The sequence below is a fragment of the Chrysemys picta genome, chromosome 24, assembly GCF_011386835.1.
Source record: "Chrysemys picta bellii isolate R12L10 chromosome 24, ASM1138683v2, whole genome shotgun sequence".
NCBI classification, from domain to species: Eukaryota; Metazoa; Chordata; order Testudines; family Emydidae; genus Chrysemys; species Chrysemys picta.
Window position 1 is genome coordinate 6240360 of NC_088814.1, and position 19550 is coordinate 6259909.

A 19550-nucleotide genomic window follows, 5' to 3' on the forward strand; every position below is an offset into this window, starting at 1 on the left:
TCTTGTCAATCTCCCATCTCTGTGAACTGAGTATGATAATGCTTTATATTTCAGAGAAGCTTTGAGGTTTAATTAATGTTTGCAAAGGGCTGTAAAATTCTAGGATGAAGCTAGGATCATTGCCTGCGGGAGTGGTGAAAACACAACATGAGGGTAGCCGGGTGAGCTGACAGGACAGCATCATGGCAAGAGACCGACAAAACATTACTGAATGCACAGTCACTCTCAAAATTAGAGAGACATTCCAAGGTGGGTGAGGTAATACTTTTTATTGAAGAAGAGCTCTGTGGGGCTCTAAAGCCTGTCTCTCTCACAAGTTTCAGAGTAGCAGCCGTGTTAGTCTGTATCCGCAAAAAGAACAGGAGCATCTGCTCTAATAAATTTGTTAGTCTCTAAAGTGCCACAAGTACTCTGTTCTCTCTCACAAGTTGGTCCAATAAAAAAATACTCCCGGACCCCCCTTGTCTCTCTAATATGCTGGGACCCACACGGATATCCCTACACTGCGTGCATTCAGGCTGTGATGCAATGTGATGACATCATGAATGCCATCACACTGATACATCATCACCCTCCACAAAAGGTATAGGCCGAGGACAATGCTGTATGCAAAGGTCATGATACCCAGGCACCACCCTAGCTGCACAGAGCCTTGCAACGGCAAAGTCTTGCACCACCAGGCCACGCCCATTGCCTCCCGGGAATGAAAAGCAGGGCCCCCGTCCTCCTCCTCGCTGCTGGGCGTCTCGTTGACTGGATCGACGCTCTAGTCCCAGGGAAGACTCTATGGTCGGCAACTTGTTGGTTAAGGGAGCGGGACGCTCTAGTGAAAGTCGTCTCTTTGGCGGGCAGCGACACTCTGCAGGTCGGAGGCGACTCCATGGTGGTGAGCGGAGTGCTGGCGGTGGCAGGAGGGCGGGGCGGGTGGACACTCTGGCCCGGACTCGGTGGTGGTGGTGGTGGAGGAGCGGGGGGGCGGGCCGCTCTGGCCGGCGGACTCGCTGGTGTGGAGTCCCGGAAGCTGCGCTCTCCCGGGCTGGGCACGGGCAGCGGAGAATGGCGGAGAGTCCGGCAGCGGAGGAGGCGGCCGCGGCGGCGGTGCTGGCGGCCGCCACGAGCGGCGGGGTCCCGGCGGGCCCCGGGGGCGGCGGAGCGGGCGGCCCCGGCGTGTTCATCCCGGCCGAGCTGTGGGCGGCGGCCGGGTTCGGGGCCCCCCCGGCGGGGGCCGGAGTCCCGCCCGGGAGCGGCGGGGCCCCCCTCGCCGGGCTGCCCGCGGCCGCCGCCGCTGCGGCCGGGGCCGCGCTGCTCACTCACTCCGCCTTCTGGGACCCCACGGTGAGCGGCGACTGGGACAGCGAGAGGCCGAGCCCGGCCTGCCTGCTGCGGATCAAACGGTGAGCGAGCCGCCGTTCCCCGGCCCTTCCGCCTCCCCTGGAGCGGGTCTCGGCCTGCCGGCTGCGGATCGAGCCGGGGACCCCAGCCGCACGGGCCCGCCCGCCCTGGGGGGTCTGTAACTACAGCCCCCGCCTTCCCCGGGTCCCTCCCCCGGGATCGCGCCCCCCAAACCCCGGGGCCCCCGGTGGGGAATCCCCCGTTGGCCCAGAGTCTTCCCTGCTCCACGCTCCGGGCCCAGCCAGCACCCCGCGTGCAGCACCCCCCAGCATCCAATGACCCCCCCAGTGCCGCAGTCATTTCTCTTCCTGCCGGCCTCCCCCGCCCCGCGTTGCTGGGATAGCCAGGGGCTTCCTTGGCGAAATCCCCTCCGAGTCAATGCCCTGTCCTGGTGATAACTAGTTGTTCTGGTCTGGATTTCCCCCTAGGGTGACCAGACAGCAAGTGTGAAAAATCGGAACGGGGGTGGGGGGTAATAGGAGCCTATATAAGAAAAAGACCCCCAAATCGGGACTGTCCCTATAAAATCGGGGCATCTGGTCACCCTATTCCCCCCCCCCCTGAAAAGAGCCGATTATCTGTGCTTGGGGCCTCCCCCCTCCCTCTAAAATGAATACAAATCCTTTCCTGACCCCTCGTGATCTCTTCCAGCTTCTTACTCTTTGAGCCCATGGTTTTGGTCTTTGCATTACCAACACACACTGTCCCCTCTGCCTGTGTATGTGGAGTGGGCCCTAACCACCTGGATAGCCTATACCACATGGATGTCATCAGCATTTGTGCTAGGAACAGGACGAACTCGTCCATGTTGTTCTACTCTATGGCCTGAAGCCACCTATTGAGACACCTATATATCCTAGGGTACCGGATGCATTTCTTCATGCTCCAGCACTTTATAGCTTTCCACAGTGGAGTGTGGAGCTACCTCACTCATCACCCCTTTGGTCTTGTCCCCAGAGGTATCTGCAGATCCCTAGGTTTTAGTAGGCTTCCCCAGTGTTAGGAGAACATTCTGTGCATCAAAATCCCTTAGATTCCCTCTGGCTTTGTTGACACCGTTTACTCTCAGCTGACAGCTGCTGCTCTAGAGCCAGCACGCTAATGCCACTTTGTATTTATAAAGCACTTTTCAGCCAGAAGGATCCCAAAGTGATTTGCAGGCTGTATACATGTAAGATTACGGATCCGCTTCTCGGGTGGAATGTGATCGCTGTTCTCCATGTGCAGCAATGCTGTACAGCACCGGCAATGAAGCATCCCATGGGCACATGAAACTTCCAGGGAAATGTCGTAGACAGAATAAATTATCCACCACTGAAATTTGGCAATTCATACAAGTCAGCAGCTTCTTGCTAAAACTGCCACCGGCTATTTCATTTATCATTTTAAAGGGGGAATTAACAGAAAATTCCCCCTCTGTCCCCACCTGGTTAAACCATTCTTGCTGCTACCAGTGGCTAGGAAAATATGACATCATACAACTCAACAGAGCATATATTTTGCCTCTTCCATGCAAGGATCTCAAAGCCCATACATTGAATTCAGCCTCACAACTGCATTTTTACAGGTGCATACAAGGGAGGCAAAGTGACTTCTCCGAGGTTAACAATGAAGCTGTGTCAGAGACGAGAGTAGCGTTCTGATCTCCTGATTCTGTCCTGTGCATTCGATACAAGATGATGCCTCACCTGACCAAAACTGCCTCTACTTAATCTATTGTGTCGGCTGTCTGCCAATGAGTGATCTGAAACCCAATGTCTCTGTGCATCTGCAAATTCGGAGTTAGATCAGTAGGGGAATGGGTTTCTTTTTTGTGTTCCTAGATTGAATTTTATAAGGCGTTCATGACTGGCCCCACCCATCACCCTATTCTTTCATTTGCCTGAGTGGTGCTAATTGATCAATTCAGCTGTTCCTTGTCTAACTGCAGTATTGTAAAAGGATTGCTCACATTAGGTCTGGCATGCTGATGAACTTTAAAACAATATGTTGTTTTGTTATAAATACTGGCGTTATGTCAATAGATTCTTCCTCTTCCTTCATCACAAATATCACTGCTTGCCAAATGATTGCATATCCTTGTTCTGCTGCCGGTTACAAAACTCCTATAACTTCACCATAAGATGGTACAAACTATGTTTCCAGTCTAAATGGATGAAAGCACTAACTTAATAATATTTTGTAAGAAAATGAGGTTCTCCTGTCACTTCAGAAGTTTCATCTGCTTAGTCATACTGCTGAAACTTCAGCTCAGTTCAGTTTTCTTTACAAACAGGAAGGCTTTTTGAAAATCCTTTTGTGGCTGTGTGCAACTCAGGTCAACACTGGGAGGAGCTCTTCCTCTGTTAGAGGTGGAGTGCCGCTGTGTGTCCCCAACTCGCAATGAGTCATATCTGATTCCATCTCTCTTTTGTTATATATTTTGAGAGTGTGTGCACTCCTTACCTCCTACAGCTCTTCTTCTGGATAAGCTTATCCAGAGAACAATGAAGCAGCAACAAAATTTAAAAAAAAAATGCTTTCAAAGTAACAGGTTTACTTCTTAAAATACACCCCTTTGCACTGTGTGTGTCTGTCTCACTCTGTTCTGTTCCTTGGATTGGGCTGGACCCTGAGGGAGAAAATGGCTAATTCCTGTTTTCTTTGTGCAGGGATATCATGTCCATTTATAAGGAACCACCCCCTGGAATGTTTGTTGTGCCTGATCCCCATGATATGACTAAGGTAAGTGAATATCCCGAACTGATCCAACTCTCCCCTTCTGTGTATCTTGTTTTGCTGGCTACTTTAAGATTTAGTCCATATAAGGCTTGTCCGTATCATCTTTGGGGGGGAAGAGTCTCATAGAGCATCCTCAAAAGGTTGTAAAAGAATAAAGTAGCTTAAATTTTCCTGGGGACAGTGGGAAGGGGCTGTGTTTAAAACTGGAAGAGGCTTTCAAGGAAGCTGGCTTTGTGAAGTGATAAACTGTGGCTCTGCAGATAAATCCAGTAGAACCTCCATGGCCATGTGACTTGGTAAAGCACCAATCCTGCTGGTTTCGTGCTGCCAACGCTTGAAAACAATCAGTGGAAATGTCTGAGGAACAGCTGACCCCACTGTGAGCTATTGGATATGGGAAGCTGGGGATGGTAAATGTGGTAGTCAGGTGGCATCAGAAACTTCAGATGAGTGACCCTATTGGCCATGATTCACACCCAAGCTGATGCAGAGAGATGTAACTTGCACTCCCTGTGCTAGCCTGCATAACTGTGCCCCAGTGGAGGTGTTTTGGGGAGAAGCCTGTCCATGTAGTTTCTGCTAAGTGTCACACTGCAGTCAGGATACCCTAGTAAGCTTGCAGACAATGGCTGCTGACTGGATGCATTTGATGCGGTGCATCTCCCAGCCTCCGTGTGACATCCACTCTTTGGGCTGCACTGGTTTCCTGGGAGGCTCATAGTGGAGGAGAAGTTGCTGCCTCTTTTCCTGTTGCTGCAAGCTTTTCCCACCTCTCCAACAAAGTTTCCACTTCCAGGTTCCACCAGCACTAACCATTGGCTGAATTGAGGCCTTTGGGTTTTAAGATACTGCAAGGGAATATTTCTTTGAGAGAATTCCTATATACAAGAATACTCCATATACTCAGTATTTTAATCATAACTTTGGCCCGACTTGATGCTGGAAGCTGAAGATACACACACGTTTTCCAACTATGCGTTATATCATTGACCATGTCCTAAAGCGTCTTAGTATTGGCATCCTCTTGCAAATTATGAGGAGTTTAAAAGCATTTAAAATTGATCAAGTGATCACATTTGAAAAAGCACGGAAGGAAATAATCTTGCTCAACTAATAGCCTCGGGGGAGTAGTTTCACCTGTATGCGATCAGGATTTTCAGAGGTAACTTTACGGTGAGGAGAGAATGTGCTCCTAACCATAGGTCCTGGCTGAGGAAAGTTAGTGATCCGTTTAAGTACAAATCAGTGCAGTATCTTCAAACCAAGCAAAATCCTCTTGCTGGCGGAAATTCAGAAGTTGGAAAATAAAGTGTTGGGGATGGAAATAGGCGGTGAATATTATTTTTTCTTGTTAATTGTTTTTTAAATCCTTTAACTTTTGAAAAGTCGAGCTCTTCCGATGAAGTACTGTTTATTCTGCGTTTGGCTGTGCAGACATGGAGTGGATGTATGTGCAAGTGTGTGAGGCGTGCGGCTGCCGCGGCCCCTTTGTTTAAAAAAAAAAAAGGCTACGTAGGCACGCATCGCGCACAGGTGTGGCAAAGAAATGTGTAGCAGTGGCTCAGGGTATGAGTGAGTCTGGCAGGGAGGGGAAAGACTGGACCGTGTATGACGTGCTTGTGGGAGAAGCCTGTGCGTGAGCTCTGTGTCGGGATTTCTTGCACTTGTTCGGTTTTGTTGAGTATTTCACCGTGCTGCGCAATTTTGAAGTGGTGCGCAAGATGGGCTTTTGTTTTGCAGATTCATGCATTGATCACAGGCCCATTTGACACGCCTTATGAAGGGGGTTTCTTCTTGTTCCTGTTTCGCTGTCCTCCAGATTATCCCATCCACCCACCAAGGGTCAAACTGATGACAACAGGGAATAACACAGTGAGGTTTAACCCCAACTTCTACCGCAATGGGAAAGTCTGCCTGAGTATTCTAGGGTAAGAGGAGACTTCAGCTGTTTCAAGGGGAAGCCAGGAGTTTGCTGCAGGCAGATCTCTGCAGTGTGTCTCCCTCTTTGCATATTTAGGTCCCAATCCTGCAGTGACATCTGCCTGCACAGTTCCTGCATGAAGTCACTTGTACAATGGAGGCCTTAAAGCTGCCAAAATGTAGTAAAATACGACTCTGACTTTCTTTGAACCTACAAAAGCCAGGCCTGAAATTCTGTTCTCTCACGCCATTGTGCCTAAGGTAGCACAGCACTCATCTCATCTCCCAGTCCCACCATAGAGTTTTGGCCTGAACTTTGCATTTCTTCTGCTTTTGCGGTTTGAAGGCCGACCCTTATCGTTGTTTGAATGTAGATTTTTTTTTTTTGTGGTTTTAATTTCCCGTGTGTGTGTGGTTTTTAAAAAGAAAATAGAAATTAAAAAAATAAAAAAAAGCCACTAAGAACTCCCTGGAAAGCTGTTTAACTGCTTCTCTGCTTCCGCCTGTTCTTGGCGCAGAACCATGAGTAGTATAATTATTTTAAGTCCCCACTAGAGCACTGCCTATTCAAACAGCGGTTTTACAAACTTAGGCTCCAATTCTGCAGCTGCTTAATTTTAAGCATGTGAACAGTCCCATTAGCTTCAATTGGACTACTGTGCTTAAAGAACATGTATTGATGGTCCCAATCCTGCAAACGCATCATCCCGTCCCGGACATGTTAACGATGTAAGGGCATGATCTTGAGCACAGCTCGGCGTAACGCCGTGCAAGCTGCAGATGCTCATTGTCTGTCAGGGTTGGGGTCTAAATTAGAGCAAATACAGAACAACGGTTTAAGGAAGGAAGATGATTGATGTGAAGGGAGGGGGTGGGTTTGAAGCGAGAGGCACTTGACCACCTCAAGCTCTTGGGACGTGCATCAAACTGAAAGGCAGGGGGAGGTGGAGGCAAAGGGAGCAGTAAAAATGAAAGGGTTTAGAAAGTATCTCATGTGCCAGGTGCATCCCTCTTTTGAAATGCTGCCATTCCGGTGTGGGGGAAGGATCTATAGCAAAAGGGTTAAGGGCGGCCAATGCAGATTTTTTTTTTTTTCTAGCAATGTCCCTCTGCATAAAGGGGTGTGCACCCCGCATGTGGAATAACACAGTGAGGTTTAACCCCAACTTCTACCGCAATGGGAAAGTCTGCCTGAGTATTCTAACTCTAACACTAATTTCACCCATAAAAGCTTCTGAACACTGCAGATCATTGGGGGGCTCTTTTGGGCTCCCTGTTTTTCTTGTCCACTTCCCCTTCTGGGTAGTCCCCGCTTAGCTTTTTCTGATTTCCTAAACTGGGGTTTGTTGACTTGGAGAGTGGTAATGGTGAAAGGGGAGGTCACTGAGTCATATTGTAGGTCTTGGGTTTAAATACGTTCCTGTGTTTATGATGTTTCAGCACTTGGACTGGTCCTGCTTGGAGCCCAGCACAGAGTATCTCTTCAGTCCTCATCTCCATACAGTCTCTGATGACTGAGAACCCCTATCACAACGAACCTGGCTTTGAGCAGGTAACAGCTCTGATTCTGAGCACGGTTTACTCCAGTTCTGAAATGACTTGACTCCTGTGTTTTCTCCCCCCGCCCGCTCCCCCACTCCAACTGTGAATTCCCTTTTGCAGAGAGACAATTAGTCATCCCGAGGCTATGCAAGTCTTTGGTGTTAGATACCAGCGATGGTAGCTGAAGTGTATACTTCTGGGCAAAAGGGAGTGTTATCTAGTAGTTCGAGAACGGGGAGATTCCTACTTTCTGTTTCATTCTTTGCTGCTGAGTTGCTGTGACCTTGAGTAAATCCGTTAACTGCGCCAAGCCCCAATTTACCCCACATTAAAATGGATATGATACTACCTGACTTGCAGAAGAGCTCAAATGTTTGTAATTCCTTTTGAGATTTTTATGGTGGACTATCCTGTCAGTGCTAATGGTCACCTGGCTTAAATACACAGAGCATGGGTTAAAAAAGTGTTAGCACTCATGCCACAGAGCCAATGCCACGGATCCCATTTTAATTTACGTTATAAGTAAGGGAGTGGAATTAACTGGAAATGTACAGGAAACTGACTATATCTACAGGGGCTTTTTCTAGTTCTGTCAATCTCTGCTGAAAGTAAATGGCTTCCCTGGGAGGTATTGTTATGTCATACGTGAACCAAACTGCTCAGGTTATCCTGGCCTTCAGTCCCGGAGAGAGAGACTGTTGTGCTGGCTTTAGCGGAGTTGATCCATCTCCTCTGCTACCCGAATCCCGTGGAATCTCTTACCAGCTTTTCAGCATAAACTAGATCACTGTACTTGGAGCAGGCAGATCTGAGGAGAGTTCGCTGGGGAGTGTGAAATCCTTCTGGCCCGAGGGGAAGGGATAATAGCCCTTCGCACCACACTGGACTCAGTGGAGCAATTTACGTTTACAGGAGAGGCACCCTGGGGATAGTAAGAACTATAACGAGTGCATTCGGCATGAGACCATCCGAGTAGCTGTGTGCGACATGCTGGAAGGAAAGTGTCCCTGTCCTGAGCCTTTACGGTAGGTAATGGTGATAAGGAGTGGCCCCACCTTGCTCTGAACAGTCAGGGTCCGCTTTAACTGGGCGCTTCTATATGCGTCGTGTTCACTTGCTGAGTCGCTGTTAGGGGCTGGATCTCTGTTGAAGGGGCAGTGTCATATGTTGGAACTCTTCTCTGGGTGTTTCTGAACTCCTGAGTTCCAGTCCTAGCTGAGTCACCGTGGGCACCGCTAAACCCCCCTGTTCCCGTTCCCGTTCCCATATTGTAAAGGGGGATGATGTGTCCCCGTCTTGCACGGGTGGATGGCTAATTGTTCCTGATGTGTATCGAATATAATATTTATACAGCCCCTGTACTTGTTCCCTGCCCTGCTTTTGTCTCACTATACATCCAGTTGCTATATGACCTCCTCTCCTGCACACTCTTGTTCCTGTATGGTGTGATTCAGTCAGGGTAGTGACACAAGTTAATGCAAACCCCATGTGGCTGAGGTTCCGCTGAGCAGCGGAATGGTTACCTCAGTTGCCAGGGCAGATATTTTTTTGAACGCTTGGATCATCTTCGTAACTGTTTAAGGCATTTTAAGGAGTGTTGTGGATTAGATGAATGACAGGTTTGCTTAACTGAATGGAATCTCACGTGGCCACGAGGCGATGAGTCCATTGCTTAAATGCTCGCTCATCCTGCATTGACCATGTGCTCTTTTGTGGCGTTCCAGGGGTGTTATGGAGAAGTCTTTCATGGAATACTTTGACTTCTACGAGGGTGCGTGCAAAGAGAGGCTTCACCTCCAAGGACAGACAATGCAGGTAAGCAGCTGGCAACCCTCCTTTCCATGCTACGACTTCATTAGAAGGGCACAGTTTAATGACCTGTTAGGTTGTAAGAAATGAAAGTGGTGATATGCCAACGATGTGGTGTAAAGTCATGTCTGCTTGCTGAGATGGGGCCACAGCTCTTTTTTATCCTGGCTACCTTGGCTGAAGGAGGTAATCAGCTTGCCTCTAGACATGGCTAATTTAGGAGGGAGGAGAATGGGAGTTCGTTGAAGGGTAGAATTTCTTAAATTCTCTCCAGACATGTGCGTTGATTTCGCATCTGCCGTGAAATAAGGCTATGAGAAAATTCCTATTGTTGTTTGTGTTAGGGGGAAAAACAGTGTACTAAGGCCTGGTCCATACTAACCCCCCACTTTGAACTAAGGTACGCAAATTCAGCTACGTTATTAACGTAGCTGAATTCGAAGTACCTTAGTTCGAACTTACCGTGGGTCCAGACGCGGCAGGCAGGCTCCCCTATCAATGCCGCATACTCCTCTCGCCAACGGCGAGCACTTCCGGGATTGATCTGGGATCGATTTATCGCGTCTAGACAAGACGCGATAAATCGATCCCAGAAGATCGATTGCTTACCTCCGAGTCCGGCGGTAAGTGTAGACCTACCCTAAGTGTCTGCTTAATTCTCTCTCTGTTAGTGCCAATTGTACTTCATTTGAAAGTTTCCTCTGAAAGCCAGAAAGGGGGGGGGGGGAGGGGAGAATACACCAGCTTAAATGTGCTTGTATTTCCTCTTCATGTGGATCAGGGCCATACAGGTAGTATTGGATGCGGGCCACATATGTGGCCAACAATGATAAATAGGTTGAGAACCACTGGTCTATCCTCTGACTCATGCTAAGAGAATAGGAAATTACCACCACCGCTTGGACAATGGTGTGATTCCAGTAGGGCAGTTCCTATGTCCCTATCAAAGGTTTAGCTAGCTGGTATTTTTTCTGCTGGTTCTGGCTATTTTGGGTACTTTAGAGGAAATCCTAAAACTCCTGCGATGCTGCTAATCTCTTCTTAAGGGCCCCATCGCTATGTTACTTAGTAATTATGCAATACAATCCTGAGAAGTGGGGGGGGAGAGGTTTCTTCCCGCTCTCCAATCCGGAGAACCAGCTAGTAACTCTTGTAATTTTTATCTGTGGTAGCCTAAGTGAGGAATCAAAGGTGCTTTGCTGAGGCCCGGTCCCTTGAGGTGCCGAGTGCCTTCAATTTCCATTGATTTCGCTGACCCAGTACAAGCCACTGAGCTTTTCCTAGCACTGCTCCTGAACCACTCATCAGAAAAGAACCCTGTTTTTTTTTTCCTTACTGCTGATTGCGAAGATATTTCGGTATGAATAGAACAGAAGAAGCTTCTAATCTCATTAAAAGATATCACCATTGATGAAAGAGGGAGGTGGTTCATTTTACAACCTAATTTCTACCCATGCCCTTTATTGTCAACAAACAGCCCCATAATCCATAAAATTAGAGCACCCACAATGCTTGACAAAAGCAGACCGCTTGTGTTTGGACTGAATCGTGCCACCAGGCAACACTGTCCGACTCTCATCAGTTGGAATCTTTAGTACAGCGACTAGAGGCTGTATTGTAAAAACCACATGACTTGCGGGGTTATCCGTGAATGGCGCCGATCACATTCTACGGTCATAACTGCTGTAGCTGCAAGGAGCAGAGGTTCAATTTATCACTGTAGCACCCAGGAACCCCATTGTGCTAGGCGCTGTACACACACAGTGCTGGTCTTACAGTGGTAGCGATTGCTGTGTTCCTGTCCCCAACCGTCATAAATTGTAGCATAGACACTTCATTGGATGAACCGTAGATAAAAGAATGAACGGTGTGAAAACGAAGCCATTCCAAAATGTTGGGGTCAGTGTCGTCGTCAGCTTCCCCACGTGAGCATAATGTTTGGGGAAGAAGCTGGCTTTTCAGTTTTGGAGTCTAACGTCCTCTTATTGATCCCAGAGCAGGTACAGCATGGGCAGTGCAAGCTTCCTCCCAATCGCTCTGCCAATGTGGTCCTGTCAGGGTGTGCGAGTAGGAGCTAAATCTCTCTTGCCTGTTTGCTGCTGTGAGTGACTGTAGGCAAGTCTGGTCACTTGTGTGCCTCAGTTACACCATCTGTAAAATGAGGATAATGATACTTGCCTTCCCTTAAAAAGCCTCTATGCGAGGTGTTAGTAACTAAGTCCGTAGTCTTTCCTACTGAGACTGTCACTCCCTCCTGCCTGAGACCAATTCGTCAGTTCTTTGAAACTCTGGTTCAAATCCAACTAGTGTCCACTCAACCCTTCATCTGGCTGTGGAAGGTAAACTAAGTTTCCCTCAAGTTTATTTTGCCTGGGTTTTTCAGATGAGCGTTTAAAAGAGCCAAGGTCCCATATGTTCTGCATTGACACTGACAAACCCCTAACACGCTTGGCAAAGAGAGGTTTCACCAGTGTCTTTGGCCAAAATGTCTCTTCTTGCCATGCAGTTGTCTGCTCAGTTGCTGTGGCCTGCCCTCGCGGTGGGTGTATTTCATAGATGCCGCGTAGAGTGTGATGTACTTTGGCACCGTACAAGTCTCTCTCTAAATCTTGCATGTTTTCCCCCCCCCAGGATCCTTTTGGTGAGAAACGAGGCCACTTTGACTATCAGTCCCTATTAATCCGTTTGCAAGGTATTCGGCTGAAGGTGCAAGAGAAACACCAGCAGGAGAATGTAGAAATAGACTCTGACAGCAGCTCCTCGGAGACAGAGACGGACACTCAAGGGAGCTCCAAGGCTTAGAGGTCTCTCGCTAAGTGAGAAACCCAATCCTGGGGATGGTTCTGTCTTCGAACTCTAGAATTACCCCTGACAGACTTGAGAACCAAGCCAATCCCAGAGTGGCTAGAGCTGGAAGAGGTCTTCTGTCTCCTTTAATGCGCTGGTGGATACCAAACAAGAGGACTTCATGGTAGACAAAGCCAAGCTTGTGACAGGCTACTCTAAAAGGTACTTCCTATGCTAGAAAGCTGGAGCATGTGGCATCAGGTTATTTTGGAAACACCTACACTGGGTGGCTTTTTTTTTTTTTCTTTATTGGATTAAAACAATGAGATGTAGAATGCAAGTCCGTTTTACAGCTTTTCTGTTCTTAAATAGCCAGTATGTGCCCTTCCCTCTGGCCATGCTGAATTCCCAAGGACCAGAGCTGTGGGAGCACTTGAGTGGAGCCCATAATACTAAGGGGCCCACTTGCTGCTTACCCAGGGTTAACTTCTGTCTGGGGAGAGGTGGCGCACAGGTGCTCTGCATATGCCCATCTACCCACGGATGTCTCTTCTAGACAGACCAAAGATAAACAGGGTGGAGTCTAGGCTTCTTTCTGAAAGCTTCATCCAGTCCCTGGGTGGCTTTTGCTGGCTGGACTTTAGGTGGAAGAGGGGGGAGAAATGGATGCAAGCCGTAAAAGCTTATAAATCAAGAGCAGATGCTTTTACCCTGGAAACATTGGAGAGAAAATCACTCGTTCTTTTAAAACAACACCCCCCCCCCCCCCCACACACACACACACACACACACACACACACACACACACACACACACACACACACACACACACACACACACACACACACACCGAGGTTTGGTTTGGTTTTTTTTATGATCTTGATTGGAGTTGACATGTTCTACTTTGGCTCTTCTAAATGGAAGTGCTGTTTGCTTTCAGCCCCTGAAGTCAGTGTTTTGATTTTTCTTTTTCTACTAATATTTTGATCCAGGACAAATTAAATGCTAGGATAAGGGACGTTTATAAGCAGGAAGCCATCTTCTGATGGAGTTCTACAGAGAAGGGGAGGAGTGAATGTCAATAACAGCAGAACATTCCCTTGCCAAACTTGGCCAGTGGTAAAACTAGTTCTTAAAGCTTTGATCGTTCTAACAGCAGAGTCTCACTTTGAGCAATTCATACCTCTTGGGCAGGTGTCGTCTGGCTGCACGTGCCATTACATCAAGGATGTATTTAAAGTAAGGGGTGTGGAGATGAAACATACCCAGATCAAGCAGGCAGATAAATAGGCTTGATTGATTTTATTTTGTTACCACCAAACTGGGTGGTAAAATGCTCCCCCGATGAAGGGCTTAATCTTGTTTTACAAGAGCATTGATTAAAAGTTGAGCACATACTATGGTGCATCAACCTTCCCCACCACCCCCACCCCACCCAATAATTCATTTGCAGTAATCCTTTCTCCGATTTAGTGTGGCATGGAAAGACGCTCCAGGCCAGGTAACTTTGTTCTAAAAAAAATTGTCTTTTTGTAGATCGAATTGCAGTTGTTTTCAATGTCCCATGTGTTGGTGAATTATTTTCAATACAGATTGTTTATGTAGAATATCAACTATTATAAATTTTCAGAAGCCTGCCTCCTGCTACTTAAGTAGCCTTGAGAAGTTGAAAGATGGAAACATTCCTGAATTCAAGGTGCCATTTAACAACTCAACTTTTTTTTTTCCCCCCCCTCAAACAAAATCTCACCTTGGGTCTGTCATTGGTATGGGTTAGAATAGAATCCTATCTTCTCTGAAGGGAAACTTGCATAGGACACCCCAGATGGAAGTAAATACAGCAGTATATTCCAAGGTTTCATGGAGGCATATCAGTATGAGAAGTCCTGAGCTGTGCTACTGTGATGCCTGTTTAATCCCATTGTAAATTTCACTGTTTCCATAAATCAATAGTATCCCCACTTTAAAATGGGTTAGAGCTGGGCCTCTAATGCCTTCATAAGGCAGATCTGGTTCAGAAATATGTATGTGGTGCATGTGGCATTACCATCCACACACACACACAATGCCTTACTGTGGACACCATTCACCTAAGCATGTGGCTGTAAACGTATTAGTTTTATAGCGCTGTTACCCATCCTGCTGTTTCTGAATGTTTCCATTTCAAAGTGACAATCCTCAATGACTGCTCTAGGCAGACATGGTTTAGTGACAGAATTTTAGACCTAATGATTTGAAAATATATGCACAAGAGTCACTATAAAACACCTTGTTTATATACAATTGTACATAAGATTTTTTTTTTGTGCAATAAAGTTTGTTTTGGCAGAATCTAGACTATTGTATTTTTCATGGGGAAGTGACTTGAGCTTACCGTAGCTTCCTAAAACACTTCAGCAGAGCTGGGATGGTGGTGGGGACAGTTTGTCTCCACAGCTGATAAAAGCTTCCAGTGGAATTTACCCTTTAAGGAGGTAGAATCACTCCAGTGTTCTAGTTTAGTTCACACTGATGGTAAAGGTTGCTGATTGGTACAAGTTGAAGGAAATCTAATGTATAATTTTGACCAATTAAATGGATAAACCTAGGGACTTTTTTAAACAACTTTATTTAAAGTTAAAATGTCCTACTTCAAGTAATACAACAGCAAAGGGAGAATATGTACACAGCTCAGGGTATTGCCTCCTTTGCTTCCTCGGGAGTGATTTCCTGAGAGTAAAGTTCTGTAAAGAGAGCAGGCAGCCAGTACTGAGGTTCCCCTGGAGCTTGTGTGTCAAGCCAGGCCATGCCTTCCTTCAGCAGGTGTTCCTGTCAAAACAGACCAAGCTCTCAGAAGCTGAACGGAGAAAACAAGGATCTGCAAAAAAGGGCTCACGCAAGTGTGCAAGAACCTCTTCTAGAGGCAGGAGAAGGAAGAGTCCCGTGACTCAAGTTAGCACTAGACTGGGCTTCCTTTGCCCCACACAGTCTAGCTGCTTGTAGTTCAGACAACTGTGATATCACCACCTCCGCGACTGGAAGTGTTCTCACCCGCTACAAATATTTAAAGGGCAAGTGGCTATCCTGACTGCAGAATCACTTCACTACAGCTACCTCCATTCTCCATCTGTCCCCACCCAATGCAGTAAGTGAAGATTTTATGTTCAACGTGTCTTCTACAACCATGGAAGCAAAGCCAGAGCTGGTGAGTAAATTTTACAGAACTAAGGAAGGTGCAGCCCCAATCCCAAGGCAAGAAATGAGGGTGGCAGGAGTGAAGTGTGTACAGACTTCACAGCAGCAAAGGCATGGACCTGCCATTAAGAGGATTCTACCTCACATCCTGGCTACACTAAGTCCTACAGGGTGAAGAACCCATTTACTTTCTCCCTGGTTCGGTCTTGCAGACTAGATGGGATTAAACTGTTTTTACTGTTTCCTACCATTATGGTGGATCTGGTAGTGTAAATGTAACCATAATCCTACTACAATGGCATTTAATCCAACCACACCAGGTCTACATACATACCAGCACGTGCTTGGCACGTTCCATCTCCCACTTTAAACTGGACTTGATCTCGCTGACAGTTACATACCCCTTTTTCTGAAATAAGGGAAGAAAAATGTGTTTTGTAGGACAATGATTTCAGGGCACAGTTAAAGCTCTTTACTAGCTGCTAATGAGCAGGACTTAATATTAGAGTTCATGTTTTGGAAAGTCTACTTGCCTACATGTTCATATCGTTACAAGCTGAGACCTTAGGTTCTTGCTCACATTCGAATTTACACTCTTCATACCATCTATTCCTTATCCACGGAGCCTGCCCTAGTGTCTCAAGGGTACCCTATGGCCCCTTACGGGTAGCTTATACTAAAGAATCTCTTGCCACAATACCTCGGCCAGCTGCAAAACCACTGTGTGATCCATGTTCAGTTCAGCTGGTACAGACTGGATCAGATATGTCCCTCCGACAGGAATAATCCCAAAGCCACTGCCCAGAACTTTCAGCTTCTTGATAGCTCGGAGGAGATCATCCCTGAAGAGGCGGTGGGAGTGAATATAAGACTTTAAAAGAAAAGCTTTTGCTCTTCAGTTGAACCGGACACTAAGTGATGTAGTAAATAAGGGACAACAGCTGTACAAGTGGCAAAGTTAAGGTCTGAAATGAAATGCAGAGGCCAACCCTGCACGTTAAGTGGCTACAGTAATTTCTTCTCATGCTAAGCATCTCCGAAAAGTCAGCTGTTTGTTTAATTTTTCATTCATACTTACAAAGAGGCAACAGCAACTGAAAAATGGAAGGAAGGCAAGCAATCTTAAGGTGTGCTGTGATTCCAACAGGATCACGAGAGGGTCACTAAAACTGTTTGAGTGAACTCATTCCACAACTGTCTAGAACACTCAGAGTTTGAGTTCACAGGACTTATATAAATTGCCAAAATAAAAGATTCAAAAGACAACGTCAGGCCCAAAATTCAGATCCTGTAAGACAACCTTTTGCAAACCCTATCAACAGAAAGGTCTCCAAGCAGAAATAATGGAAGTTCAATAGAAACTAGGTTATTTGTTCAAGTAATACTCTCTAGCAGGTTGGGGACTGGTACACAGTAACACCTTGCTAATGCAGGAGAAGAAAGTGAAACTCAGTCTATTTTCACTGTTCAAGTGAATCTGTGGCAAAAGTATGAATCTAATTTTCATAAGAGGGTACACTTAACATACTAAATACAGGTTTCAGAGTAGCAGCTGTGTTAGTCTCTAGGGTGCCACAAGTACTCCTCAAAAAACAGGAGTACTTGGGGCACCTTAGAGACTAACAAATTTATTAGAGCATAAGCTTTCGTGGACTACAGCCCACTTCTTCGGATGCATATAGAGTACTCCTGTTCTTTATACTAAATACAGATTTCCCTATCTTAGCAGTCCTCTTAAGTAATCTGTACTTAGTATAAAGAACAGGAGTACTCTATATGCATCCGAAGAAGTGGGCTGTAGTCCACGAAAGCTTATGTCATGCAATGTAAAGTCAAAAATAAGTTTGGGTTTTTTTAAGTCTGTCAGTTCTCGATGCAAGTACAGACGGTTTACATTGCAATACAGACTGAGCTAATGTTTCACTTGTAGGACTTCAGGGTAATTTGTCTTAATGTATGATTTGCAACTGTTATCCACAAATATGGATTCTTATTAACTGAGTATCTAAGCTATCCTAAGAATATTTTGTATAACGTAATCTTGAGAGGAGGGAAGGGGGCAGGAACTGTGCTGGGCTCCTCCAGCAGGCATATCCGTTATAATCGGGCATTGCTTGCAACCTTAATTATGGACTCACTACTGAGAGACTTATAATGATGGAGCTATCTGGGGTCCTATTAGCAGCAGCAGAACCTTCAGATGCCTGCCTATATTAACTGTCCCTTTTTATTCATGCTCTTTTCAGGCTCCCTTTGATTATAACACAGTTCAAGCAGATACTCACTGGCTGACATCCTGGGCAAACTTCCCTCTTCCCTTTAGCACTTGCTGATGAAGTTCCTCCAGAGTTATGAGACCTAGAAAGAACAAATGAGGGAGGAGATGTTAATACAGAGCAAAGGTTCCTCTGCTAGCATTAGAGATCACTTGAATTTCCTTTTCACATTCACCATTATCTTACATGTCCCTTTCATTGACGTAGTCATTTTAATCTGTTTTTCACTGTATTCGATTTCACAGCTTTAGGTAGGATATTAAGTGTCTAAACATTTCTATTCCCAGATTGAGAGTACTGCGGAGTTAGTTGCTGTTTTCTCCCATTAATGGATCAGGCACATTTAATTCATTAAAAATGGACTGTTAGCTCCTTGGGGGACTGTCTTTTTGTTCTGTGTTTGTCCAGCACCTACCACCAGAGAGTTCTGGTCCAAAACTGGGGCTGCTAGCCGCTATTGCAGTACAAACCAACAGCAGATGCCATACACATGACGTTACCTTACAATAAATGCTTGCATAATAAGTTGCTTACTCAAGATGTCAAAAGTATTTCTAAATCAGGCCCTTATTTATTACTTTTACTTCACAGGATATCAGGTCAGTTCTTTAAAATAAGAGTTGTGTCAAATTATTTAGCAATAGTGGGCTAGAAATTCACCCCCCCCCCCCCCCCCGGGTGTGTGTCTATGTAAAGTTTAAAAAAAATAAAAATCAATTACTAATCTTCCAATCCTTGCTATGAACTTGAGGTACTGCTACAGGGTCACCTAACACATTTTATGGCATTGTTAAGCAGTGTCTTTGCTGCTAAAAAAAAAAAAGTGTGGGAAGTTTACATGTGTGTAACGAACACACATTAGCTTTTTCACTATAAAATCCTCTCGGTGACTGCATGGAGGTAGCTTTTACTGCACTGTAGCTAGGCAACATCAACACTATCCCCTCCCACCCACAATTCAGCTCACCGAGCAAAAAGCTACAGAGCCTTGCCTCCAACCAGGGTGGATTTGATTTAAATCACTACTCGGGAAGATTAGATTTAATCATGGTTTTCTACATGAGTGCATTCTTGTTGGTGGTTATTACTCATAGGTCAGAAGGGACCATTATGATCATCTGGTCTGACCCCCTGCATGCTGCAGGCCACAAATACATTATACAAAATACAAAAATTACCTTAATACATATTCATCACAACTCAGAGATAGACGTAGGTTTCATTTTTAGAAAGTACACACTATCCATTTTTAAACAGTGATTTATTTTGAAAGCTTTTCAGATTAGTTTTACAGCTATATCAGAAAATGAACGATTGTTTGGTTATTTCATTTACCAAAGGTAATTGAAGCAGATATTTATGAAGTCATTGGGAGGTGAACTATCTCCAATTCAACAGGTTAATTAATAATATTTGGAGGATTTTCTTGCCATGCTGTATTAGGAGAACATCACCAGACAGACGTATAAATTGTTTTAACTAAAACAACAGTAAGAATTGTGGATTTTTTTCTTCAACAGCAAAAATAATATTTTAACAAAAAAGCATATGTCCCTCGCATCTCACATTTATCTCCAGACTTCTTCTCCTTATCCAGATCTATTCCATCCCCAACAATCTTCTATTCATTGAACTTTTTGAAACTTTGCACTTGTAGAGAGGTAAGGGATTGACTCTGTGTACACAAATTTGCAGAGGGACAATAGAGTTGAGGTCTGTTATTTCTCACCTCTATTTATTTATTTATTTATTTATTTATTTAAAAACACTTTTGCTGTTAACAAACAAGTTATCTCTAGAGCAATAAATCCACAGTTTGAGAACTGCAAAACTAAGCATCTCTGATTATATCTTCTAGAGTGAGCACTGAGTCCTAGTGGGTAGATAGAAAGATTAACCTAAATAATCTATACAGAAATCCCTGGAACC

The 19550-nt window shown here is 45.6% G+C and overlaps 2 protein-coding genes across 2 annotated transcripts in view; one reads left to right on the top strand and one right to left on the bottom strand.

The window, feature by feature from the left end:
• Positions 1–986: 986 nt before the first annotated feature.
• On the top strand, positions 987–14502 carry LOC101940845 (ubiquitin-conjugating enzyme E2 Z). Its single transcript, XM_005301906.4, has 7 exons — positions 987–1394; positions 4044–4116; positions 5854–6041; positions 7474–7585; positions 8488–8600; positions 9300–9390; positions 12016–14502. Exons 1-7 carry the CDS (start codon positions 1057–1059, stop codon positions 12184–12186), a joined length of 1086 nt encoding a protein of 361 aa, XP_005301963.2. The 5' UTR covers positions 987–1056; the 3' UTR covers positions 12187–14502.
• Positions 14503–14760: 258 nt separating this feature from the next.
• SNF8 (SNF8 subunit of ESCRT-II) overlaps positions 14761–19550 on the bottom strand; it is a 71309-nt gene continuing 66519 nt past the window's right edge. Inside the window, exons 5-8 of the mRNA XM_065577692.1 lie at positions 17631–17703; positions 16046–16187; positions 15680–15754; positions 14761–14979 (exon numbers count right to left, since the gene is read on the bottom strand). Coding sequence (XP_065433764.1) covers positions 14842–14979; positions 15680–15754; positions 16046–16187; positions 17631–17703 — 428 coding nt within the window. The 3' untranslated portion in view covers positions 14761–14841. The remainder of the gene's footprint in view (positions 14980–15679; positions 15755–16045; positions 16188–17630; positions 17704–19550) is intronic.